General features: G+C 46.4%; 1 protein-coding gene across 4 annotated transcripts in view; it reads left to right on the forward strand.

Moving 5' to 3' along the window:
* Window positions 1-2,003: 2,003 nt before the first annotated feature.
* E2F3 (E2F transcription factor 3) overlaps window positions 2,004-26,531 on the forward strand; it is a 43,323-nt gene continuing 18,795 nt past the window's right edge. For 3 of the 4 annotated variants that reach the window (XM_052697960.1, XM_052697961.1, XM_052697962.1), the window contains exon 1: window positions 2,004-2,354. In XM_052697960.1, coding sequence (XP_052553920.1) covers window positions 2,034-2,354 — 321 coding nt within the window. In that variant the 5' untranslated portion in view covers window positions 2,004-2,033. Of the gene's footprint in view, window positions 2,355-2,876; window positions 2,987-26,531 lie in introns of those variants that run through there. The other variant, XM_052697963.1, reaches the window with a different exon arrangement.

Below are 26,531 nucleotides of genomic sequence, written 5' to 3' on the forward strand. Positions count from 1 at the left end.
AAAGTCTTGGATGAACAGATCACATTTGTATTATCCCCAGAAGAAATCTTCCTTATCTACCTGAAAACCTCCAATACTCCTGGGTAGCCTCCTCACTTTGACATCTATTCATCCCCTGATAGCTAGACTACAAGTAGTGTCACTAAAAGAAGTCTATTACCTTCTGAGATAAAGCAGATTTTTCTGAACACGTTTTATTATTCTTCTTTTGCTCTGGATTTTCTCCAGAATTCATCTTTCCTAATGTGCAGTGCCAGAAATTGTTTGCAGCAGCTCAATCAAGGCCTCTCCAGAGCCAAATGGAGCAGAATTTCCTCCTTTGACATTAAACTTGCCCAGAATGAATTGTATAATAGAATCATGGAATCACAGAATGGCCTGGGTTGAAAAGGACCACAGTGCTCATCCAGTTCCAACCCCCTGCTGCGTGCAGGTCACCAACCAGCAGACCAGGCTGCCCAGAGCCACATCCAGCCTGGCCTTGAATGCCTCCAGGGATGGGGCATCCACAGCCTCCTTGGGCAACCTGTTCCAGTGCCTCACCACCCTCTGTGTGAAAAACCTCCTCCTAATATGTAACCTAAACCTCCCTTGTCTCAGTTTAAAACCATTCCTGTTGTCCTATCATTGTCCACCCTCGCAAACAGCCTTTCCTCCTCCTGAGACATGCCCTTTTCCTACATGCGGCAGCATCACACCGTTGGGGCAGGGGTCAGAGCAGGACCCATAGGCAGGAGCACCTTGCTCATGTAATTGCTAGCGATGGAAAAGGGGGATTAAGGGAAAGGATCTCGTTCTGCCCAGTTCTGCAGTCATCCCAGATCGGCAGCACATCTGTTAGGAGCACTGGTGGTGGGGTAGCAGAGAGGGGAATGAAACCTGGCACAGTGGGGTGCAGCTGGGGGGTGCTGCAGCTGCAGGGCAGAGCAGGGCAGGGCAGCGCGAGGGCATTTAGCAAGCTAAGGAGGCACTGAAGCCAAGGAGCTGCGAGTAAGCTAAGACTGCCAGGAAGGGGCAACAGCCCTTGTACTTCTTGGAGTTAACACAGAGCAGAAAGGAAGGGAATAACTTCCAATACTTCCGCGCCTCCCAGAGCTTGAAGACCTGCCGACAGCAAGCATTTAACAGCTTCCCCTAGAAACCTCATCTCCAGAAGCCGGCGAATTTCTGAGCAAACAACAGCGAGCAGCGAGGCGGGCTCCTGCATACCGCGCGGGACCCCGGCTCAGCCACGCGGGAACCTCGGCCCGATGCCGCTGGTGCGGCTCAGCAGCAGGCGCGCGAGCTTCCAGCGCACCGCTGATTCCAGCACCGGCTCCCCGTCTCGGCGCCCGGCGCGTCGTGCCCGGCATTGCCGGAGGGAGCGGGGCGGGACGCGGAGGGGGCGGGGCTTCCCTAGGCCCCGCCCCTCCGAGAGCACGTTGCAGCGGGCGCTGCCGCAGCTGTCAGTGTCAGGAGCCGGCGAACCGGGATCCCGGCTCCTCGGAGGGGGAATCCCCAGACTCGCCCCCGCAGCCAATCCGCGCGCGGTATGCAAATCGCGGCCGCGCCGGGCGGCGGCGGGCCAGTGGGAAGGGAGAAGGGACGGCAGGAGGCGTCCGGTTGGACGGCGGGGAAGGCCGCGGTGGCCAATGGGGGGGCGGAGCGGGCGGGGCGCGCCCAGGGGGCGGAGTCATGCAAATTTAGTTTGAAAAGAGGGCGGGAAATCCGAGTTTCGCGGGAGGCCCTTGGCGCGTAACCCGTCTCCTTTCCCTTCATTCATTGTCAGCAGCCGCCGCTTCCTGGAGCCATTTTCCAGCCGGCCCCACACAGCGGGAGCGGCCCCGCTCCATCCGCCGCATCTGCCCGCCCCGCCGCCTCCGTCCCCCCCCGGCACCCCGCATCCTGCAGCCGGGGCCCCCCCGGCACCCGCCGCCCCCGGTATTTTGTGCGGGGCCCCGGCATCGAGCAGGAAAAGAGCCGGGAAGGCCGGGGGGGGGGGAGGGACGGGGGGAGGAGGCGACGCGGCCGCGGGGACAGACCCGGAGGAAAGGATGAGAAGGGGACTCCAGCCGCCGGCCCCTGCAGCGCAGCCGCCCGCACCGTCCACGGACTCCAGAGCGGCCTCCGCCGCCTTCTCGGCCCGCTTTGCCGCCGGCACCTTCATCCAGATCCGCAGCACCGGCGCGGCGACGGCGGCGCCCTGTGTTGTCTCCGCCGCCGCCGCCGCCGCTTCCCAGACTCCCGGTGCCTTTGCCCCGGCGGCGGACGGCGTCCCGCCCGCCGGCAGCTCGCTGTACTGCACCCCTCACGGACCCGCCGGCAGGACGGCGCTGCTGCAGCCCGCTCTCGGCGGAGGCGGAGGCCGCCCCCCGGTAACGTTCCCCCGTCCCCGCGGGAGGGTGAAGGGGACGGCGGGGAGCAGCGCCGGGCGGGCCCTCTTCCTGCCGCCGGCCGGGCCCGGGGCGGGGGGCGAGGAAGGCAGAGACGGCGCTTTGTTGTAATAAACTTTCCCGACTCCTTCCCGCCCCCCGCTCCGGGCCGCCGCGCTGCTGCCGGGTCTGATTGAAAGGAGGAGAAAAAAAAAAAAGAAAAAAGAAAATAGAGATAAGAGAAAATCAGGGAGAAAAAAAAAAAAAAAAAAAATCCCTCCCAGCCACGTCCCGGCGCACAGAGCCCGAATCCAGCGCCGAGAGGGCTCCGTTCGGCCGGGTCCGCGCCCCCTCCCCGCGGGGCCGGGCAGGCTGGGGGGCGGGGGGCCGGGCCGCGCCGTGCCCCGCCGGTGTCTCCGCTTCACCCCCGGAGCCGCCGGTGACGTCTCGCACACGTGCGCGGAGGCCGCGGCTGTGACTGGGAGCCGGGCGGGCGGGGGGGCCGATCCGAGCGGGGGAGGGGGACGCCGCTTCCTCCTCCTGCCGCCGGCCTGGGACAGCCCGAGAGCCGGCCGGCCACCCCCGGCCCCGGCCCGCCGTCTTCTCCGCCGCCCTCGGAAATGCCCCTTCAGCAGGTCAGTGACTCGCGGGGCGGCGGCGGCGCGCCTCTGCCCCCCCACGGCGCCCTCCGCCCGCCGCCGCGACCACCCCCCGGACGCCCCCCCGCCGCCCCCTCCTCCCCCGTCCCCCTCTCTCCCCCCGGCGGGGTTTCCTTTGTCCTCGCCGTTTTCGGGTGTGCGCTCGGCCCTCCCGGGCTCCGCGAAGTTGCGGAGCGGGGGGGGGCGCGGGGAGCTCCGGGGTCCCCCTTCTCGCGGTGCGCATCGGACTCCCCCGTTCGGGCCGGGCTGTCACGGGGGCGGGCGGGGGCCGCGCTCGCCTCACCTGGCCGGCCCGAGCCCGCGATACCTGCCGCACGCGGCCCGGCCGCCGGCTGCCATGCGGGCCGGTGCCCGCTAGGGCCGGGCGAGGTCACCGAACGCGCTGCGCGGCGGCGTTGAGCGGCGGGTCTCGGAGCGTGGCGGCAGCGCTCACCTGTCAGCGCCTCTGCCCCGCGCCGGCCTGGGCATCGCGGGGCGCGGCTGTCGCCCTCGTCCCCAGATGCTCGTTGAGAAGTCGGCGGTGTCCCGCGCTCTCGGGCTTCCTTCGAGGCAGCTTTGTGCAGTTGTTGGATGGCGGTGGGGTTGAGGCTCACCGCATCCCACCTGAAGCTAACGAGGAGCATCCCCGCTGTAGAGGATGAGCGATCCTTTGGTGCGCAGTTTGTCTGAAGGCTGGCCGGTGTCAAGCAGTCTTCTTCGAGCTGTTTTGCAAATATTTGTCTTTCCTGGGTGATGGCTGGGTTCCTAGATGGTGGTGCTAAGGGCAGCAAGTGCAGTAGAGTGATTCTGGGAGAATAGACGTGCAGGCATTTTGGGAATGATGCTGAGGTTGTAGGGGACTTTTGCAATTTCACTTCAGTGAGTGCTACAAGATCCTTGAGCGTGAGTTCAGTGTATGTTTTTGGCATAAGTTTCACCTCTTCAGTGGGGATAACTCTGTTGTGGAACCTAGGCAGGTTGATTCCTCACGTAAAGGTTTGGAAACAAGGTGGTGATTCTGGACTCCGTCCTCAAGAAGTTCCCACCAGCTCTGAGCAAGTGACATATATCTCCTCAGACCCCTGTGTTTGCTTTGGGGGAGAAGCGGGATGGAGGAGGAATGGGGTGGTCTGGCTGGTGGTATCTCCAGCCTCAGCTTGGCACCCTCCCAGGGCGATAAGCAGCCCGCAGCTCATGCCAGGAAGCTGTGCATCCTTCTGCATCTCAACAGCTGTGCTCCTGTGAGCGCCACTCTTGGAGCTGTGCCGCTTTGCCGCACGCCTGTCTTTGGGGAAGTCGTCCTGAAGCGTCGCAGTGCTCTGCATTCTTCTGCTCTGCAAAGAATGGCCAAAGCTCTTTCATCTTCCTGGCAGGGAGACAGCGCAGCCTTTTAGCAGTTCTTTGACTCCCATCTCATTTTCACCAAATTTCACAGATGATTTTCTGGGACTGGGAGTCGAGGGTGTTTTCCTGGTTGTTCTTGGCTGAGCTGTTTTGGGATGTCAGATACTGAGAAGAGTGAGAAGCTGCTGGGTGGTTGAGGCAGCAAACTCAGATGAGCAGCGCTGGTATAAATATAGCACTTGATTTAACTGAACTACAAGTACTGCATGGAGATCCTCAGCAGAAATTAAGGCCCTGCTATGCAAAAGACTGTAGGGATAAGTCTAAAATTTGTCCAGCACACCTGTGCTGGTTAGGGTTATGAAAATGCTCTGGCTTTGCAGATGTAACTGGACTAGAAACCTACCCAACACTTCCAAATATAAACTATGGTGTAAGTGAAAAGGAGCCAATATGGCAGGATACAGTTTAGGCTGCACAGAGGTGTTTATACTAGCAAAATAAAAAGTTTATTTTGCCAAAGTAAGCTGTTTCTCCTTTTGGGAGTTTGTTGGTTACTTTATCTATGATTGTAAGCATAACCATGCTGGAAGAGCCTTGAAAGGTAGCCTAAACCATAACAGGCAGCTTCAGCCTCATAGAGATGACTGTTTGTCATCCTCCATCTCCCGAGCAAGGCATCTCAGTGCTGTCCCTTTCCTGGTCCTTGCTGTGTTGCTGCCTGTTGCGACAGCTCTTGGGACCAGGAGCTCACCAGACTTTGTACCAGGGGAGCTGAAGCTGTGACCCAGGCTACCTGGCCCATTCAGCATCAGGGACTTTTTCATGATTCCTGCAGAGCTAATAGAAGGTGTAACTGGGCATAACTGAGCCTCCAGCATAGGCAGTAAGAAGAACTAGGCCTTGCGAAGGTGTCAGTTGCACTCCTTGGGTTCTGGAGCAAGCCTAAGCTGCTGCCTGCGGAGGCAGGGTGAGTCCATCCAACAGGTCTGTGCTGCAAGGGTCAAGTATGCCTAGAATCATAGAATGGACTCACAAGGATCTCTGAGCCCAGCAGCTCCATTTCCCTCCCTTCTGCCAACCCAAAGGCTCCTCAGGCTTCCTGGGGCAGCATGACTTGCCAGCTCACTGGAAAACTAGCCCTAACCAAAATACATAAATAAGTTTTCTGCTGGGCAAGCAGGTTGAACCAGCTAAGGGAGGAAGGTGTGGTGTCAGGGACCATCAAGGGAAGGAGGTGGCTGAGAAGAGGGCACTAGGGTAGAGGGAGAGCAGCAGGATTATTGGCACCATACTGTTTTTAAATGTAAGAAAAACATTTTTTTTGCTCAGAGTGTGGTGGAGTACAGATTGCCCAGAGAGGTTGTGGATACCCCATCTCTGGAGGTGTTCAAGGCCAGGTTGGACGGGGCCTTGGGCAGCCTGAGCTAAGGGTGGCAGCCCTGCCCACAGTAAGGGTTTTGGAACTAGATGGTTTTTAAGGTCCATTTCAACTCAAACCATTCTGTCATTCTAAGATTTTGATGGCAGCTCCTCATGAGAATGTGGCCTGTGTGAGAGAAATTCATATTTGATGAGGTGTCCCCACCACGCTGTTGCTGGTGTTGGTTCATCTCTTGATGCGAGAAAGTCACTACCATTTGCAAATCGCGGCGTTTAAAAATGGAGCTACCCTAAATGAAAGCTGCTCAAAATGTTTCCAATTCAAATAGTGGAGAATTTCTTACTGTCTTTGGGTTATAAAGATAAGCCTTTAAGAAGAGGCCCATTTTCTTAGCCATGAGAAAATGTTTAAATTGAGACACCACCCACATGTTAAGTCCTTTTTAAAAGGGGCTAAATCCTCTTAACAAGAATATCTTTAGAGAACTTCTGTGGCCTTTAGATGACATGAGCTCTGGAGAGGCTGGTTCGGCATACTTCAGAAGGGGGCGGGAGGATTTACATTTCCAAACTGAATACTTAGCACCTCTCTCCCTTTCTGGTGGTTTAGAAAGCACCTCTTCCTGCCTCCTTCTCAGCAAGTCACAGCTGGAATGGGAGAATGAGGGGGGTAATACATAATCTTCTACATGTTGGTTATAGGAGTGGGCTTAATAGGACATAAATGCTGAAGAATGATTTGAGGCATGGGAGAAAAACTTGGACGTGGCATAAAGGAAGTGGGCAGTTAATTAATTAGTAGCTGGTCTTTATTTTGTGGGAATAAGAAGCTTTGTCTCTGTCAAGAAGGGATAGGCATTTTCGTATTCAGACCTATTCTCATATTACTTTGGTTGATAGTTTCTATTAATGAATGCTAGTTTGGGGCCTTTGCTTTTGGAATAAAATGCATTTAAATCAAACAAACTCCCATAGATCTTCTCCGGGGACAAACTGCCTCTGAGCCCAAGGAGGTACCACATGGTCCTTTGGCACAGCTGTGTGAGGAGTGTTCGAAGAGGAGTAAATCCTAGTTGCCCTAGGTGTGCCTGCGAGCATCTAGAGAGGAAAGCAGACATCCAACCGAAACTGTACAGGAATAGCTGGTAGCTTGTTGTGCTTGTTGATGGTGGATTCACCCTCTAGAAGGGTTCGGCTGTGTCGGTGTGGCTTGGTCTGCACCAGAGCTACTGAAGTACGGTAGGTTTATTTCCCCACAGTAATAAGGACTTCTAGCAGGTTCCATGAGCAGCTGAGCCTCTCAAAATGCTTTAGTTTTTCCAGAAGAAGCAGTCTTGCTTTTCCCTCCTTGTCATCCCTGTGGCCTTTCCTTGCTCTATCGCTGGCCTGGCGGTGCCCTTTCCTCTTCTCCGTTCTTGGGAGCATCCAGTTGCTCCTTTGGGTTGGTGCTCTGCCGTTTTACTGGGGTAAAATAGCTGGCTCTGATGGACATTAAGTCTGCCCTAAGGTGGATATTGGGAACGTGTGACCCAAGATGGATTGAATGAGATGAAGGAAAGAAGCTGAGCTTTCCCTTTTGGTGGTGTTAAGGTGTTAAATCAGTTCAGTGGTCCTTAATTTTCAGAAATCGGTATTTTCTGTTCTCATAATGGCTGGTCTCTTCCTTGTGCCATCAACCTGCTTGGCAGAGATCGGATATGGGTCACATTAGAGCCACTTTATTTTTCTGAGGAGGCCGCTTCAACTGATGGAACAGTTAAAGATATTTTATTTCCCTTCATCTTATCGTTGGTACTTTGGTGTTGCTGTCTACAGTTATAGTGTTTCTGTCTGTAGTTACATTCTCCCTAAGCGTTCTAGATTGTAATTTCTCCTGAAATGAAAGCCATATGTGCAAAAATAGAGGTGCCCTTTTATAAAAGAATTGCATGACTATCAACAAATCTGTCTATTAGTTATGAGTTTGTACTTGTGGACTGGTGGCTTTGGCAGAAGTTTCAAAGACATGATGGGCAACTTGGCAGGCTTAGCAGGAGTTGGAGACCCCTTCAGAGTCAGGCTGTCTCACAGAACCTTACCTTACCTTCTCCCTAGAGGAGTCACAGCAGGTGTGGAGTAGAGGGGGTTGGTTGTTACAGCAATTGGCTCATTTGAAAGACCAACCACTGTGTGGTAGATGGGGGGGGAAAAAAGAAAAAAGAAAATTGAGTAGCACCTTTTCTCTTTGGAGCCCCTGACCTGTGGGGCCTGATGTGTGTGTGGGAGAAGAATTCAACTTTCCTGTCCAGAGAACAAAGAGAGGAGTTGGGTAAGAAATGAAGATGTGAGCTTTTCCTGGTAGCAGCAGATTTTGGATCTGACACCTTCAGATTTCACTTCTGGAGACGCGCACTGGGCTGATGGGTGTAGCTTTGGTGGTAGGGTTAATTTACTGTGCTGGCCTGGTTGCCCACATTGAGTTGAAGATGCTGGAAGGCTGTCATCCAGCAGTCTGAGCACTGGCAAAACTGAGTAGTAGGCTAAATGTGTGGGCTTTGTGGATGAGCTTACTATCACAAACTGCCAGGGAGCCCTGCACAGGAGGAGCAGTGCCAGCTTTCTTCTGTCCATCCGTCTCGGTGCCAGTGAAGAGAGGAGGTAGGAGAGCGGCTCAGGCTTAAATCCTTGACCAGGGATTTCAGAGAAACTGCTCACTAAGGCTGGATCGTGGACCATGACATCAGTTTGAGCAGGCTTCTTGTGGCGATGATGGTAAGTTAGATCCAGCCCTGTCTGGAGTGAGGCTTCAGTGTGTGGAAAGCTTCTCTTTCTGTAACTAAGTCTTTGGATTTTACAGTCTCTGCAAATAATCTCATTTACAGCTGGCAGCACTGAGTGTGTATATGCGGTGGCAACTATCGTACTTACAAATGAGTAAGTTTAACTTCAGGCTTTGTTTTGGCTGGCAGAGTTAATCACTTCCTGCATTATTTTTCAACTGCAGAACTGTGTTTGCTCCATGGGGAGAATAACCCCTCTCCCCTTTCCTGTGTCAGGGGCTATGGGGTGTGAGAGGAGGGAACCATCAGTACTTCCAGCACTGGGCTGTACCAGTGCATAAGGTACTGCTGAAGCACTGTTTGGACTCTGTTTTAATTTCAGTTCTGTCTTCTGTTTGATGGCAGACTTGGCAAAGCTGCCCATTTTATCACATCTTTAAAAGAGCACTGTTTTACTTCTGTTTTCCTCAAGTAAGTTGGTCCAAAACCGCATTTGGAAGTGCTATACCTGGCATGGATGCCTGCTAAAGTACTATGCTTTCTATTTGGATGCTGCTATTAGTTGCTGGATCTCATGGCTTGCATGGAGTTCTTAATGTCTTCTGGGCTCATCACTGAGCTGTGATAAATATTTCTGTTTGCATTCCTGTATAGAGAGAGGATAGACTTTGACTAGGTGTTGAAGCACATACTGAAAATGGCCTGTGCCATGTGGTAGGAGTGTACTACGTCACTCAGCCTTCTTTTTATACTTTTGTATATACATCTGAATTGTGTTGCAAAAGAACTTGCTTAATAGCACATGTTTTGTGTATCCTGTCCTGCTTAGGAATATGAGCAGTTGTTGTCCTTATTACAGTGGGACTGCTAGCCCAGTGTCAGTGCTGCGCGTTTGTGCCCTGTGGCTTTGACACATGGTGGGCTGAAGGTCTTTTGCTTAGGACTGAGCTGGGTAGAGACATGCAACACTGAAGACAGCCTTTTTAGAATCAATCAGGCACCTTTTTTTTTGCTTTTTTTTTTTTTTTTCCCTTCTTCACTGTTAGGTGGGCAAGTGTGGCTTTTGTTTATTCTATCAAGGTGTCAGGAACTCACCTCTAGAAGTAAAACCAGTGCTGGCTTCTTCACTCTGTTTAAGTGGGAGATTTTAAGTAGGGGACTTCATTTGGCCACTTTAGTTTGCTTTCAAGATTTCATCATCCTACTTGTATGTGGCTGCATCCAAGCATGGAAATGTCCTCTGTTGTAGAACCTCATGTTCAGATGCCCTGCTTAGGGCACAGAGGCCTAGGATGTGATTTTTAGGAAGATGTTGAGTGCTTCCTGTGATGTTCAGTTGCATCACTGCAGACTTTGGGCCCTTGGTACCCTGAGCTTTATATGAACAAGCCAATATGGAAAGCAGAGTCTGCTATTATTTTGGTTTTCCCTTTTATATCTTTAACATGGAATTTTGTAGTCACATCATGTACAGATTGCGAGCCGTTAGTTGTTTTGGAAAGATCTGTGAAAACTCGTAGAAACTATGTGAACAACTATTTTTGGTAAAAATAAATTGCACTAGGAAACGTGGTAACAGGAGGTGTCTGCTCAGCCTTGGCTACTGTAGCTTCAACACTGCTGCTCCTCATTTTTGATGTGTGTGTTGGTTAATGTATGAGTAGATTCCTAAAGTACTTTTCATTAATAAACTTCTTGAAAAACTTTCTCCTTTTTTACAGTGCTGTACTGCTGGAGTTTTTTTGGTTGCTGTGGAGCAGTTGGTTCAAAGGTTCTTGCATGTTGTGTAATGTGCTGCTAGAAAGGGGCTGGAAAGAAACTCACTGGCAAACTTCCTTCCTTGGCAATTAAGGTGACATTAAAAAGTCTCTGGTTTAGAACTCAATGATGGCCATCACCGTGCAGTGCAAAGTTGAATTATAACATGTCAAGTTTATTGATGCACTCTATTAGCTCTTACCAAATGTAACTTGCTACTGCTTAGTTACATAATCTTACTGAAATTGGAGCTCAGTAACAGATATTACTTTTTCTGCACATCACTGAATCCACACTGCATGATTTTGTGATTTTTACACATCTTAAACTGCAGATGTCACTTAGAGTGAAATACATCTCAGTAGGGCAAATGTACTGCTCTCCATGTGAAATTAAAACTTTCAAGTTTGCCTCGCAAGTTCAGCAAAAAACTGGCATATAGGCTTGTCTGTATCCCTCTTATCTAGGCTTTCATTTGAGTGGTGCCATCAGGAGAATTTCAGGTCTGAAAGTATAAATAATATTAATAATCATAACCTCTTGGCCTGGTGTTTGTATTGATGCATCACATTTTGTGGTAGGCTTGGCTTTTCAGGCACTACCACAGTGTAAATACATGAATGTGAAAATGCAAAATGATGTCTGGGCAGAAAGGGTCTTTTCTTGTGCCCTGTGTGGAATGGTGATTCCTGTGTACGAGGTTGTCTACTCTGTAGTGGAAAATAAGGTTTTAAAGAGCAAGCCTTCAGCTTTTGCTGCATTCTTCTGTAATGTAACCTGGGATTTACGTCATTCTACTTTTAATGTCTGCTGGTTTTAGGCCATTTTTCCTAACCACATGCACCAGAAGTAGAAAGATAGGGAACTGCAATGTCTTGAGTGATACTGGTAACCTAATATTGCCTTCGCTACTTGTTTGCGTCTACTGCTAACTCTGGAATTAAACGGCAATTACCATGCATATATGCTTGTTGTATTTTGACTTGCCAGTGTAGTGTTTTAGGCAGCGTTGGTCCCACACATTGACAGTCAGTTTTTTGTCCCCATACAGTAAGCTAGTTCACACTTTGTCTAATGTCATCACATAGTGGGAATTGATGTTGGTTACGGCTCTCACAGTAGGCTTTTGTTTAGCGATATCTGAAAGCTGTCTTGTTGGAACATGCTGCTTTTATCAAGACTATTGCAATGAGGCCATTATCCTCACTTATGGGCAGCATAGATATTTGCAGAAATTCTTATAATATTGCTTAGTAAGTGCCATTCTGGTGAAGAGCAGCAATGCCTGCGTGATATGGAAATAATAGCAGCGATGGCAGCCCCACAGCAGCAGGGTGTTATCTGTAGTAGCAAGCTGGAGAAGAGGGTGGGAAGGAGCCTGGCTCAGGCAGAAGGAGAGTGGAGATCAGGCCTATCATGAGCACAAATAATGCTGGGTGTCAGTTCTGCAGAATAAAGTTTTACTTTTCATAGTAAGGCATTTATCAAGCAGCAGCAAGTAACCCCGATACACATTGCAGTATAATGGCTCTGCACCTCATTATTAGTTTGAATGCACGGTGCCTGCAGTGTCAGAATGTCTCTTACAAGTTAGGTAAAACTGCAAGTCAGAGAAGAGGAAGCTGAAACTTCACAGCTCCAATGTAGTACTCTCCTGAAGCACAGACCTCTTCAGCCAGTAGGAAACTTACTACTGGCAGTGGGGGCAGGGAAGGCTTTAAAATTATAATAGCATTTTTGCTGCTGCTTTGTTTGACTGGTGGGTACTTTGCTGGTGCTGGTATTTGGTTTGTTTTTTTCCTCAGGAGCTGAGGGTCAGAAAAAGTTCCTTTTGTAAAAAAAGCAGTGTCCTGGAAGCAGAAGCAAGTTGCTCATTTTCTTCCTCTGGTTCTTACTCATAAACTCTGCCTTGATGATTTTTTCCCACTTCAAATTAGCAGTTTATTTATAACAGCTAATGTTCTACATGCCCATCAGCATTACTGCTCTGTCGTGCTGAGCTGAGAATTGTTCTCTCGAAAATTGACACCTCAAAGACTGCATAAAGGAACGGAGATCATAGAAAAAAATCAAGTGGCTTTTGGTATGACATGGGTTCATGCTTGGTATAAAATTGCTTCCACTTTCTTTCTTATTTCAGATTCTAGTCATGTTTGTCTTGCTTTTTAAGTTTTATTCGTTACTTAGAAAAATGGCAGACCGTTGCACTTCGGCATCCTCACTACCCTTTTATTCCTGCTGACAATTTTCTTTGTGATCATCCTCTGCAGTTTGTCACCAGCTCCTTCTGAGATTGCAGGCAGAGGGGTGAGAAACTTCAGAGGGTATTCCCCCCTCCTCATGGCCCTCACAACCACCATTTTGCAACTATGCATCTGCAGCACCTTTGCAGGAAGCCTCTTCCAGGCCAAAGGGTCATGGTGGTCCTCCAATGGTCCTCTGTTACACCTGCAAAACTGGGAAAAGTGGGGAGCATTCAAGGCACAGACCATGGAAATCAGGTGTCCCGTGCATTAAGAGGGAAATGGCAAAGTAAAAACGTTTTCCACTAGTTGCCGTGCTTGGAGCCATGTTTCTCAGAGATATTTGCAGGAAATGCAGTAAAGAAAAGTGCCAGATCACTTTGAGATTTCAAATATGGTTTGCTTGTGACCTGTTCTTGGGCTTGTTTAGCTTGGAGAACGCTCTGGGTGGTTGAGACCTCATTGTGGCCTTCCAGTATTTACAAGTGGTTACAAGGTAGCTTGCAAGCAGGATGGGGACTGAATTTTTTGAATGGTCTGATAGTGACAGGACAAGGGGGAATGACTTTATAAGAAGGGAGATTTAGGTTAGGTGTTAGCAAGAAATTCTTGACTCGGAGGCACTTTTTGGGAGGCACTGGCACAGACTGCCCAGAGAGGCTGTGGGTGCCCCATCCCTGGAGGCTCCCAAGGGCTGGATGGTTGGGCAGCCTGACATACTGGGTGGCAGCCCTGCCCATGGCAAGGGAGTTGGAACTAGACGATCTTTAAGGTCCCCTCTGCTCTATGATTCTGTTCTTTAAGGCAGCTTTTCATGCTGTTGCATGCTCTGGGGCACTAAAGCCCTCGCCTTTTATTGTCTTAGTTACCTCATGCTTTAATTCAGTGTATATGAGAGAAGAATGTAGCAGTAATAAGCAAGTTGCATGCAGATGTTAAGCTCGGGTGCAGTTTTCTATGGGCAGAAATAAGTTTAAAAGCATAAGGTGATAAAACTATAAAGCCTTTTATTATTATTATTGTTATTATTATTTAATTCCTAGGCAGAAACCCTCTGTGCTGTGAGGGGGAATGTATCAACAGGGATTCCACAGGCAGACATATTAAAAAGAAAAAAATGAAGACTTGTAGGCAGGCAGGCATTTATTCAGAGAAAGCCATATGTTCAGGACACTACCCTGAGTGTGGTTTATTTGCTTCAGAGTTACGAAAGAGGCTTGCTAGGGAAAGTAAGATGCTTTCAATTCTTCAACTTCAATCGTTTCGTAAGAGCGATGACCACCTCCTTCCTTTTTCCTTCTCTCCCAGTCTTGGAGAATAATCAGTTTAGCAGTAAGTCAAAGCAAGCAAAACTGTGGTTGTTCTCATGTGCAATGCAGCGACTAAGGCCAGCTCTTTCTTTAAGGCCCAAATCAGGTGTTTCTGCCCTAAAGTGAATCAGGACTCACTGAATCATTCGGTGTTTAGTAAGGAGGGATTCGAATTTCAGCCTTTTCTTCACCCTTCAGATTTATTTGGTTTTTGTTTTCCCAACAATCTTTTAGCTCTTTGATGGCCTCAGTGACATTTTTGAACACGTTTCCCTACTTCCCCTAATGGGAGAAGCGGCACCAATTGTACCAGCAAGTGTTATCTCTATTGCTAGCACTTCATTTGAAGTGGAGAAATGTGTCATTCCCAGCCATTTTAAGAGCTCGGTTGTCTCAACGTGTGAAAAGCAGCCCCAAACTCCTTGACTAGGAATTGAGAAGACAGGAATCTCCTTGAGACCTTGCAGGGAGAAAACTCCAGGCACCTGTGAGATGTTATACTATACCTACTGTACTTTATCTAGCTGAAAATATCAGATGCTTGAGCTGGCTTAGTGAACTCTTCGATGTAATGCACTGCTGGAATGGAAGAAGTGAACAGATCTTGAGTAGTTTGAAACTTTTTGAACTTTGTGTAGAGGTGTAATAAACATGAATTGTGACATAAGAATCAAACCTTTTTGCCCATTGGAATCCATGCTCTCTTATGGCCTATATGGTTGTGACATGTCTAGCAGAGCAGTGGCAGCCTGAATGCCCATTGGAAGACTTTTTTTCTCCTAAAAAGCTGTTATGAGATACTTTGTCCTGATTCAGCTTCCAAATCCTCTGATTTATGTTACACAAATAGTACAAAGTATATTACTCTGCTCTAAAGTAACGCTAAACACCTACAGGTATTTTCACCCCCTCTCCCAGTGTGACAAAGATGCTGCTTTTTTTCTTCTTTATGATTCTGACTCTCATTTGAGTGTCCCTCCATGGCTGCATGGGGCTGCAGGGCATCAGCTGCAGCACAGAGCAGTTGCAATATCTTTCTGAGTTGGAATCTTGAAGGAAGAGTGAATGAATGAAGAGTGAAGCTACACAGTCTGCTCTTTGAGTAGAAATACGGAGTATAATTTAGTGGCTGTGTTACACTGAGCTGAAGGAGTAGTGCTGGTTAGGACTGGTGCAGCAGCACTCTAAAGTGAGGGATTTCTTTGTGCATGTGTCACTAGGTCTCCCTGTTAGTGCATACGCACACCACTCAGCGTAGGACTGGAGTTTTTTTGGTAGTAATATCAGTCAAGACCATGAATAGCCACTTCCTTCTTGTGCTTAATGGCGTAGAGTGGAGAAACTTCAGCCTTCTCTTGGTTGCCTCTTGCTGTCAGAAGCAGAGCTGAAACTGAACTTCTTGAATCTACTTAGACTGCCATCACATGTCTGTGGTATCCTGAACTGATTTTTCTCTGCAGAAAAATAGTCCAAAAATCAGCATACCTCGCTGTCCATTTTGGAATGAACGGATCCCTTGGTAAAGATAAACATAAATGCTTTTCTTCTCTTGAAAACCTGTATTTACCAGCATACGCTTGGAACGTCTTTAAGTTTGCAGAGTTTCTCTTCTTGAGATACATTTACTGAGAGCCTCTGAGCCATTGGATCAGCAGGCTGCATCCTGACTGCACCAACACCCAGCTATCTCACTTGGTAATGTCATTTTCAAGTTGCAAAAGGACTGGTGAAGGCTTCTGATTGCACTGAAATAAAGCCAGGACATACGCATCTACGGTTCTGGGGCTTGTGACCACTGACTGGGAGCCCTCAGGAGCACTGGGAGGAGGTGTGTGCTGGGGATCTGGAGGTGCTGGTGTTGTCTCTCCTGTTTGACTAGCTGCTTGCCTCTCCCCTGGCAGGGTGAGTTCATTTCAGTCCTTTCATGGGGCATTTTCATTCAGACTAGTAAGTTCAACAGATCCACAGCTTGGCGTTAAGATCTTTTTCCTTTAATAATTTGGGCCAGCAAGGTAATTCTGGTTAAAAAACAAAAAAACCCACCTTTTGTAGCTGCAGTATAGAGTTTATTTAGACGTGAACATGAACCAATACGCGCTTCCAGAGCTGTGATACAGCTGAACCGCAGTGGAAATCTGGAACCTTACCGAGACTGCTTATAGGAAGTTTGGCTCCCTGCATTTAACCACAAATGTGGTCAATCTCAGGAGGGGCAAAAAACAGAGAGGAAGAAAGGTGGTAGCATTTGATTACCCTTATTCTCCTTGTTTTCTGATGTGTATTTGATGGATGAAATTCTAGCTACGTGAATAGTGATAATGTTGCTGACTAATGGTTCCTGTTTCTTCATTGTTGCACTTTGAATTTGAGGTAGAAATAGCAAGGCTTGTTTTCGGTGTGCTAAATTCAGTAGTCAGGTGCTGTGATTAAGCAGCTGTGCTGCTTGTTAAACTGTTCAGCAATACTGAAGAAAATAACACGCAGGCAAGGATTAATTACCACTCCGAGGCCCTGTGGGCAGTCGCTAGTTTCATGCTCAGACTGAGATGCAAAGGCATTGTCGTGGCAGGGATCTGCAGCTGTGAGTGAGTGACAAAGGTCCTGGTGATGTTCTTCTCCAGCTCACTCCAGACCCACGTCTTTTAGGAAGTGAAATATAACACTGTGGTAGTCAGGGTAAACCTAATTGCTTGCTGGGCTGGGAAGGAAGGGAAAAAAGTGAACAGAGAATTGGGCCAATGACCCCTGGGAATGCTTCCCATGAGGGAAAGGATTTCCTGGAGTGATGCTGGGAGATGATCCAGGCTGGCAAGGAGCAGGCCAACTCAGCTGCCCCCTCTGTCGCAGCACCGTGCCGCGTCCTCAGCCGTAGGAAGCCACGCCGTGCTCTGCTTCTGCAGCAGATCAGGAGCTTCGCTGCCTGTGCATGTCCTCAGCACCTCCTGGAAGCAGTGGGGTGCATAACAAGAAGCCAACAGATGGCTCTGCAAAAGGAATAGGCGGCTTTTGTGCTGTTACTTACTGCTTACTGAGTGCCTGCAGCTGCTGGCGCTTCGCCAGCAGTGCCCAAGGACTGACCCTCCCTCCCCATCTCCAGCTATCGGCTCGTAAAGGCTTGGAGGCAGCTTAGGAGCTTTGTGAGCACGTGGAGAGAACATTGCTACGGTCTTCTCAGTTCATAGGGGAAGCCCACAGCTGCTTGAAATGAGAATCAGTGTTTCCTTATCTGTGTGTTTGCACCATATCTTGTACCCTTGGCCTCCAGTCGGTGACTCCCAGGCTACGTTTATTTTAATTACAGCCTGATGACTGGCGTTGAAATAAGTGAACCTATACATGTAATTGTTGCCTGGGAGTTGTGTATATAGGGTGAACTTGTAATACTGGAGGCCTTTTCTGAAATCATCACTATCAGAAAATTTCTTCTTCCAAGGAAGGACTGGCTTTTACAGGGTCTCACAAGACAGATTTTTAGCAGAGGAAAGTTAAGGTCTTGTGGTTTTGCACGAGAGGTCACGGAATCACTGGAGGTATCAATTAGGATGGCTTTGACTGCCCACCGCTGCAGCTGAGGGGCTTACCTCACATAGATTGTAAACGTGGGAGCTGCTGGTCAGATTAGCTGTAGGGAATGCCGGTTGTATGGGCGTTCATTGAGGAAGGTTGAGTTTTGTGGCCACACTGGCAGCATAGCCTCCCTTTTCCTATCAAAGGGAACAGCGTGGCTGGCCTACATGGAGCTGAGTGTACCCACAGCGTGGCTGATTCCAACCTGCTGCAGAGTTCAGTAACCAAAACACTGTGTGGATCTTCATCTTAATAGTACAAGGAGGTGTGTTGTTGTGGTTGGTGTTTGGAAGGAAGTCTCCATGTTTGAAGACAATTAGCGCGATGTTAATGAACTAACCAACCCTCGAGACAGCCTGAAACTGTAGGGCTGCAAGGCAGGAGTTGCCCTTTAGTCTGTTATCTAATTTCAAGCATAACTATTTTGTTATTGATTACTTTGACAAAAGCATTCAAGTGCATTTATCTCGCAATCCTTCTGCACGTTGCTCAATCCCAGGAGCCTCTGCTCTCTCCAGAACAGCTGCCAAAACTTCCATCTTTCTCCAAATACTTTCTTCAGCACTGCTGTGTATTTAAACATTTGCAGGATAGTAAAATGTGAAAGCTGTGTAGCAATCTTATTTATTTTGGATTTTTTTTTGGATTTTTTTTTTTTAACACAAGTAACACTGTAACTCTGCCATATTTTTATTTTTATTTTTTTTAAATATTTGAGTCAGTAGAATATATTTACCTGAAATGGCAGAATTTCCAGTTTGCCATGGAAAGCATAGAGCCATGCTGCAGAATTTGTTCCAAGTGAGCACAGAGCCTGTGAGGTCTTGCCAGTGTGAAGTGTAAGGAGGGAAGTCATGAGGAAGAAGAGACTTGCTGCTATTGCCAACAGGCTCTTTTTGAAAGAGTAGAAGTTATGGATGTCAGGACAAGACAATACTGTTTCTTATTGCTTTGTGCTTCTGAGATAGGCTGATGACTGACAAAGCGGGATTTTTCCAGGATTGTCTTGGGAGTTCTTTTGTTTCATCTTAGGTAGGAACTTGCAGCCTCAGATAGTGAATTGTTCTTAAGTTTTCTTGAGTAATCTTGGTTTTATAGTTTGATGTCATTTTTAGTTATAGTTGGAATACTAATTAATGTAGAAAACAAGAGGTTTGCTGATGGGGGTTTCCAATGTCTGTTCTGAATTGTCTTAGCCTTCCTCCTACTGCATAGAGAATAAGTCCTTCCTATCCATGTACTTTTGAGAAAAGCCATCGTACACTGGCTATTTTTGAACCTATTCCTTTCCATAATTACATGTAACTTTTATAAGTCTGTCTGGATGGAAAGATCCCGTAAACTTTGCGAGGGCTTTTGATCTATATTTAAGGATGTCTAGTGTCCAGTTGTGAAACTGGCTATTTAAGTTTGTCCTACCTACAGCTGCTCCAAGAGGAGAAGGATGAAATGGGGAGAAAAGTATATGTGTGAGAAGGGAATGATGACTCATAAATGAAACTGCATTGGAAAATGAAATGGATCAAGGTATACTGATCAAAAGAAAGAAAATTCTTGTGAAGAAGGTACAGTGAAATCAGGTGGTCATTTATCTTCTGGATCGATTAAGGTACATCTGTGGAAGAACCAATGAGCCTGAATTGAATAGATAATTTTCAAGTAGGAAATCTATTTAAGGAAAGGAATTCTTTTTAGTGCAGTCTTTAAGTGATATTTATGTGCTAGATTCCACTGGAAGACTTTGCAGGCTTTTGGAAAATCCCATTTAGCTGTCCGTTGCCTATGGAATAGTTTTAACAACTGCATGGGTATACAGCAAAGCAGGCAGGAGGAAGGGAGGGAGGGGGAAGGCAGCAATGCAAGAAGCTCAGTGGGCTTTCTCTGAACTTTATTCTGAAATCCAATGTTATCAACAAATGCTTGTGCTTCTGTTTTCATCCTAAGCATTGTCTCTTTCACCTCCCTGCTCATGTTATACTCTCAGTATGCTCATGTAATACTTCAGATTTATTCTGACATCCCCGAAATTTGGGATATCCAACTGTCTTGAAATAAACCTTTCTTTCGGGTTCAAGTAGTATGCAAATAGAAGACTGGGATTCTTCTGTACGTGGAACTGCAAAAGGTGCTTGTTCTGTTTCTTAAAATATTTACCAGCAGCACTTGATAGCCAACTCTTTCTACCTTCACCCTACTTCTTTTCCTAGTTTTCTTAATCGCCAACCAAAAGTTAAAAGATAACAAAGATGCAGCTGCCTGCTGTGCAAATGAGATTGTTCTGAAGGATTTGTGATTTCTGTAAAATATTTTGATTTTAAAAATATAGCACCGTCAGTATGACATGAGATTAAAAATTGGCTGAGTGACATTAGGAAATGGGATCTTTTGGCAGGTTCCAGTGAGTATTTGCATTAATTCCAGTACTGTGGTAGGCTTTCATCTTTGTCCCAGAAGTAAACAAAGAAACTGTAACTGATAGTAATTGCTAGCAGAATAGTAAACGATAATGGAATTCTCACAACTTGATCTGTAGGCACATTCAAACACACTGTGTCTTTAATACAGCCAAAGGCAAAGTTGTAAGCCAACGAACAGGGAATGTAAGCTATGCTTTATGAAAGAGTGCCTGTATCCTGAAGGCAGCACTTCTGAAGCTTGCAGTTGACAAGCAATCGTGCATGAGTTTCCAGTGCAATGGTGAGGAGTGATGGGACATCCTGGAGTGTACATGAAAGGAATGGGAAAGGGGATTCCTTGCCTTAGTAAACAGTATAGCACGTACTAGAGAAACAACACAGTTCAGTGCTAGCATCTGTAAAGAGAAATACTGAAAATTGAAGATGATGCTAAACAGGGTTGCGAAAGTTATTTGGGTTCTGAAGGAAATATCTCACTGTGCAACTTGCACAGGGATAATTTGACTGATAGGCGAGATAAAAAATTATGAGGAATGACTGATAAAGCTGATGGTTTTGCTGTGTTTCAGAAGGACCTTGATGGGTTGAGAAAGTAGCTGGCAGGTACCTGAGAAATTTAGCTAAGGAAAAGTATAAAGCCCAGCTTCTGGGGAGGAACAGCCCCGGGCAGTAGGGCCTGTTGAAAAGCAACTCTGCAGAAAAAGTCCTGGGGCCATGGTGAATACCAAGATTACCAAGAGCCAGCAGTGGCAAAGAAAACCAGCAACCACTCGGACTGCATTAGACGTTGCATCACCAGCAGGCTATGGAAAGTAATGCTTTCTTTCTGCTCAGTGCAGGTCAGATGTATCTGGAGCACTGGGACCGGTTTGGGCTCCCTAGTACAGGGGAGACATGGTTGTACTGGAGTGGGTTCATGAAAGGGGTTACAAAGGTGATTAGGGCTTTGAAATGTCTGATGTATGAGAACAGGCTGAGAGCTGGGACTGTTCAGCATGGATAAGACAAGGCTCAGGGAGCTCTTATCACTGCATGCAAGCATCTGATAGGAGGGAAGAAGATGGAGCCAGTCTCTTCATGGTGATGTTCAGTGACAGAACAAGAGGCAAAGGGTGCAAATTGAAATACAGTGAATACCATTTAAATATTTGAAAATGCTTCCTTTCTCAGTGAGAACGATCAGATTTTAGAATGGGCCTCTCCAGGAGGTGGTGGAGTCTCCATCCTTTGAGATGCTCAATATCCAACTGGACTCAGCCTGACTAACCTGCTCAAGTTGCCCCTGCTTTAAGCGGTAGGGGTGAACTAGATGACTAGACTTGGGAGGTCCCTTCCCATCTCAGCTATTCTTCAAAGTGACTTTTAGCATTGGTGAATATGAGCACTTCAAGAACTTACTCTTGAAACTGAAACAATGCAAACTTGAAGTGGAAACTTAAACTTTTTTTCAAGTGAGGGGAAGATAATATTGAGTTGCTACCTACAGGCAGAACGAATGTCTTGTTAAGAGGTGTGCTTTATCATTTCAGAGCTGACTTGAGGTCAGGAAGTCCATATGTCTGCTCTTTGATGAGAGCAACTGTGTTCATTGTCCCTTCTGACAGATAGTTGCTCATTTGACTTTCCTGTAGCAGGTTCTGAAATTGCCTGGCAATCTCTTCCTGTCCTTGGCTAAAAGGTGGTTTCAAGTTACTAACTGCATAGCAACTAGGGGAAACCTAGTGGTTTGTGATGTGTAGAAGGTCATGTTAGAAAGTATCTTTGATCAAAGAATGTGTTAGAGAGAAAATGCAATTTATGTATTTATTATTTTCATTTTAAAATTTCAGACTTCAAGGCAGTAGTCATTTTTTCTGGGTAAGTCATCTCAAGGTAATTAGTTCAGAGAACACTTAGTGAAAGTGATGAAGTAAGTGAAGTGGATAGATCATTTCTTCTGGTTCAATTTTTTGCATGTCCTTGCTTGACTCTATGGCTTGAAATGTTCCGCTTCATCAGAGCTAAAAGGGATTGTTTTTTGAAACATACATTGAAATATGCAAAAGAAAGCAACGTTCACTTATTTTCCCCAATAGGTTTATTCCCTGTGAAAGCACATCTGTGCTGAGCGTTGTCTTGCAAATTAGGCTATCTCGTCAACTTTTTAGATTGCCCTGCCCATGGCATGAGGGAATTTACTCTGATGTGAAAAAGAAAATCATGAGAAAATCATTCATCATGTCATCTTTTCTTTTTCTTCTTTTTTTTTCTCTCTCTCTACCACTGGGACTCAGTATATCCCACCATTTGAACAAAATAATTCATTGTGTTTTGCCAGCGCTCTTGAATTGTTCTGCTCCCTTCTGTTATAAAATACTGCCGAGGTAGGATGTGGTTTATCTGTTCTTTGTGACATTACACAGAGTTTAAAACATTAAAAACTCTGCTATCTTTGCACCATGAAAGCTGTCTACTGCCAAACTGACTGCTGAAGTAAGGGTGTATACAACAGCTGCCCATTTTGGCATGGTGGTAGAAGGGCTTAATCTTTAGCCACCCAGGCTGGGTGGAAATCAGTTTAGTGTGTGTGCAGAAAAATGCACTGGAAAGAAATGTGGTGGCATTATTGGCTCCTGATCTGAGATGAAGGTTGCTGGCCACGAGAAGGATCTACAGGTTCCTGCTCTGTGTGCTATGCTCCTGCTCTCTTTGTGTGCTATGTTTCCGTGACTTTCTGCTGATTTGGACCCTCCTTTGTGACTCCTTCTAGGAAAAGATTCTTTTGGGTATTTAAACTGCGTCTCCTGTTTCATGGGCACTTGTTATTTATTTTTGTTACTCTTGCATATGGAAGAGTTTATTATGTTAAATTCTTCAAGGTTACTTAAGGATTTTTTTTGTGTGTGTGTGATACCAGTCACTTAGTTTTCAAAATTGCACCTAGCTAACTATCTGAGAGTGGCTTATCAGTCTCTTCTTGCAAGCTGCATTTTATTTTAGGATTTATTTGTTGGGATAGTGTTGGGACTTCCTTGAAGTGAGATGGCAGAATGCCTCCACAGTTTAGATAACTTGCAGAACTACCCTATATTACAGTCTGTGCTTAGAACAATATGCTATTTCTCAGTGCCTGGCCCTGGGCAGTGCAAATGATTGCATCTCATCAAGGTCTGTTGTCTCTTGAAACTTTTTGTCAACTTTCCCAATGTCCTTTGGAATCTCTCCCTATATATATTTATCACCCTAAATGGACTCAAAGTACATTTATTACTTTTGAGGAGTATAGCTGTGTGTTTTTATGGTTGTATGGAGCTAGGTTAAGGAAGTACTTCTAAACAAAAGGTTTTACTACTTTAGATCTGACTTCACATAACTAATTAGAATAATTGAACAAGTAGTTGAACGTAAGAACAGTCGTGCCTCAGGCAGTGGATTAAAAATACAGAGTCAAGGTTAGTGCTGACTTTTTTTAGGAGAGGATTTTTCTCCTTTGGAGGGGATGCATGAATACCCAACACATGGGCTGATGTGCATCTCAGTATTTAAAACTTACTGCCTTTTAGTTTGCAGATCCCTGCTATAGTTTCTGAAGCGTTTGCATGTGGATCCTCCCCGGTGTTGTTTCAGAATCAAGTGACAGAATTAGTGGGCTCTCTCTAAGCCCACTGTCAGTTGTAAGTGAACCAGCATAGTCCTTCACTGTGCTGGTGTATATAGTCCATAGTCCTTTGGTGCTGTGCTGGTGGAATTCTGTAGGGTGTTCAGTGTGGAGTGCGAGAAGGTTTGGTATTTTGGGATGGGGACCTCTTGAAGTGCAGACCTGTTTGGGCAAGAAATCTATCACTCTAAAAACTATATTGGTACAATTCCACAGTTCTCTCCTTTATGCATCTTGTATCCAAGGAAAACAGAGCTTGAGATGCTGTGGCTTATGTTAGCAATTTAGTGAGCAAACCTTGTGGTGCAAGCCCAATCTTGCATCATTACAGCGCATCTACACTGAGTTTGCACTGGTGTAGCTATGCAAGGGCTCCTTCCTCTTTCCCTGAAAAGTACAGAACCTCTTCATTTTGTAAGTGTTAAATCTCATTAATTTTGTCATCCTGGAGACTTTTGTGACTGTGTTTTGTATCAGCATTCCACGAGTAAAGATGAAGTATCATCCTTATCATTCTTTCACTATACACACCTAGCATTTTAGATCTTTAGCTTTCACTTGTGCATCTGATACTCTGGCGTTTACTGGAATTTTCTCCAAGGAAGTTCATCCCAGACTATTCTCCATTTCTGTTAATGCCCTTCTTCACTACTCCCAGGGCTTGTTTGTTCAGTAGACAATTTGATAGTTGAGCGATTGTGTCTGAAATTTATTATTTTCTAAGTATTTGTGCTAATTTTTGCAAGACAGTGGAAGCCACTTAATGGAAGTAATCCAGTCTCAATCTTACTTTGAAGTTAATGACTTTACAGAGGAAAAAGTACTTCAAGAAGTTACTTAAATGCAAAAGATAAAATGCTTTTTAGAACATATTTTGAGAGAGATTGCTTTGCAATTATTTTTCATTGGGCCAACCTTAAAATGGTGCAGAAGATGTTTCCCTTGTCCCGGTTCTGCAGTGGTCTCACCAGTCAGAAGGTTTAAAGTAATGCAAAGGTCTGAAATATTGCAAGCAGCTCTTCAGCCAACTGAGGCATCAGTGACCTCCACTATGTACATCTAAACTGTCAGTTTCTTCTTTGGTTTTATCGTTCTGTGTAATGTGGGAAGTGTAAGTGTTTGTCAGTGTAGTTGTTACATAGGTATGGAACCGAAAGGAATTCCAGAATCACAGAATGGCTGGAAGGGACCTCAAGGATCATGAATCTCCACCCCCCCTGCCACATGCCAGTGACACCAGTGCATCCCATGGAGTTGGTCTTTTGTCACGTCCGGCCCTGCTGCCTATTTGAAAGTTCAATGGTGGGCCTGCTTTCTTCAAAAGATGTCTGTGGAGAGAAATTGCTGACACGATCTGCAACTGAAAACCCCTCAGCCTTGGCCAGGAGGCAGCAGTCTTGCTGAAACAGTTTCTTGGAATTGGGTGTGCACAAGCATATGGTAGTTCTGACATTGTTGTGTAGACCTGGATTGATGTTAAAGCCTGCTAGAGGTGGAGGCTGGGCTCGGCCAGCACAGCCCTGGCTCTGGGGGTAATGATGGGGATAAAATGTCTGCCTGCACCCACTCACCCCCAAAACCTGCATCCAGGATTCCCCTGTGAAATGCTGGTCTCAGTGTACAACTCACAGCTGCTTGTCACTACGTTTTCTGGAAGTTTTGTCTCTAGAGTTTCCACTTAACCAAGCAGGTTCATCCCAAGTGGGATGAAAGAGCAGTTTTTGCATTGAGCAGTTCTCAGGATTACTCAGAGACAGGTGTGCTCCTCACCTTGGGCCAGTTTAAGCAGTTGAGATGAAAACTGGGTGCAGTTTCCTGAAAATAACTTTTCATATTTCAACATGAAGTGGTAACCGAAGTCTTCAAGTTTGGTGCACTGAAAAGCCATTGCTTCCAGTAAGAAGTCAGTAAGAAGTAATTGTTTCATATTGGGTGGAAAAAATTGCAATAGAGAGATTTCAGATGATTCATTTCCTATGCAGCATAGGTGTAATTCTGTTGAGGCTTGAAACGTGGTTTATGCTTTGGTTTTTTCCTTGCGTAACCATTGTATTGTCCTTCCTGATGTAGTGCAAAAAGAGTACAAAGTGCTGCACCGCTGTGGGAGATGACAAACTGAGCATTTTGGCAGTGGTTAATGTGCTGAGCTCAGGCCTGACAGTGCATGGGCAGATTGCATGGCATTGAAGCAGACTGAGGAGCAAAAAAATGGAACAACTTCATACAACTTCTGCTGACCTTGGTTGCATTAACGGTGGTGAACATGAGATGATACCCTGACTTTCTGGCAGGTCAGCTGCCTCAAGGTGTCGGGATGAGAATCAAAAGCAGTCGTACTCCAAGATTACAGTTCCTCTTTGACAAAAATGCCCAACTGGCTGTAGGTCAAGGGGAAAACATCAGTTTTCATGGCTATGTTTCACTGCTTCCTTGGTTTGGAGCAGGTCCTTTTGTTTAATTTGTAAGTGTTGAGCTGTCTGCAACCGCTGAGCATATCTGAAAGCTAATGTATTCATTTCAGTGGGTGTAAAAATGGCATTGTATGATGTTCTGCAGTAATAATAACTGGGAGGCAGTCATGATACTTGTGTATTTTTTCTTTGGCAGCAACCTCTGCATAATTCAACCTGAGAAGTGAAAGTCATTGCTGGGCTCCTCTGGCTTGAATCCTACTTTCAAGCAGGGATCTGCTGCTGAAACTTAACCGCCTACATTTGAATTTTTTTGAGCTAAATACAAGTCTTATGGTTTGATATTTAAGTGCTTACAGTTCATGGCTTCCTTAATACTCCTGATACCTCTCTGGGAATCATGAATATTGGAAATAGGATGGTTTGATAAAGCCTTGAAAGAAGCTTCATTAGTGTAACACTATCGGCCTTCAGCTCTCAGGGTCAAATGCTGGTGAAGATGGGCTTCAGATGATCAGGGTGTAGTTTAATTTGATAATTATGTGAGGTACTGTTACAGAATTATAAACAGAATTAGACATGCAGAGGAGACTTCCTCCTAATACTCATCTACATTAAAAGCAAACAGCAATTCAGCTTCACTGACAAATTGTTTTTGATGTAGATGAATACTAGGAGAAAGTTCCCCTTTGTATTTACCTTAATTAAAATGA

Source organism: Tympanuchus pallidicinctus, unplaced genomic scaffold (genome assembly GCF_026119805.1).
Source record: "Tympanuchus pallidicinctus isolate F22 unplaced genomic scaffold, pur_lepc_1.0 scaffold31, whole genome shotgun sequence".
Lineage (NCBI taxonomy): Eukaryota > Metazoa > Chordata > Aves > Galliformes > Phasianidae > Tympanuchus > Tympanuchus pallidicinctus.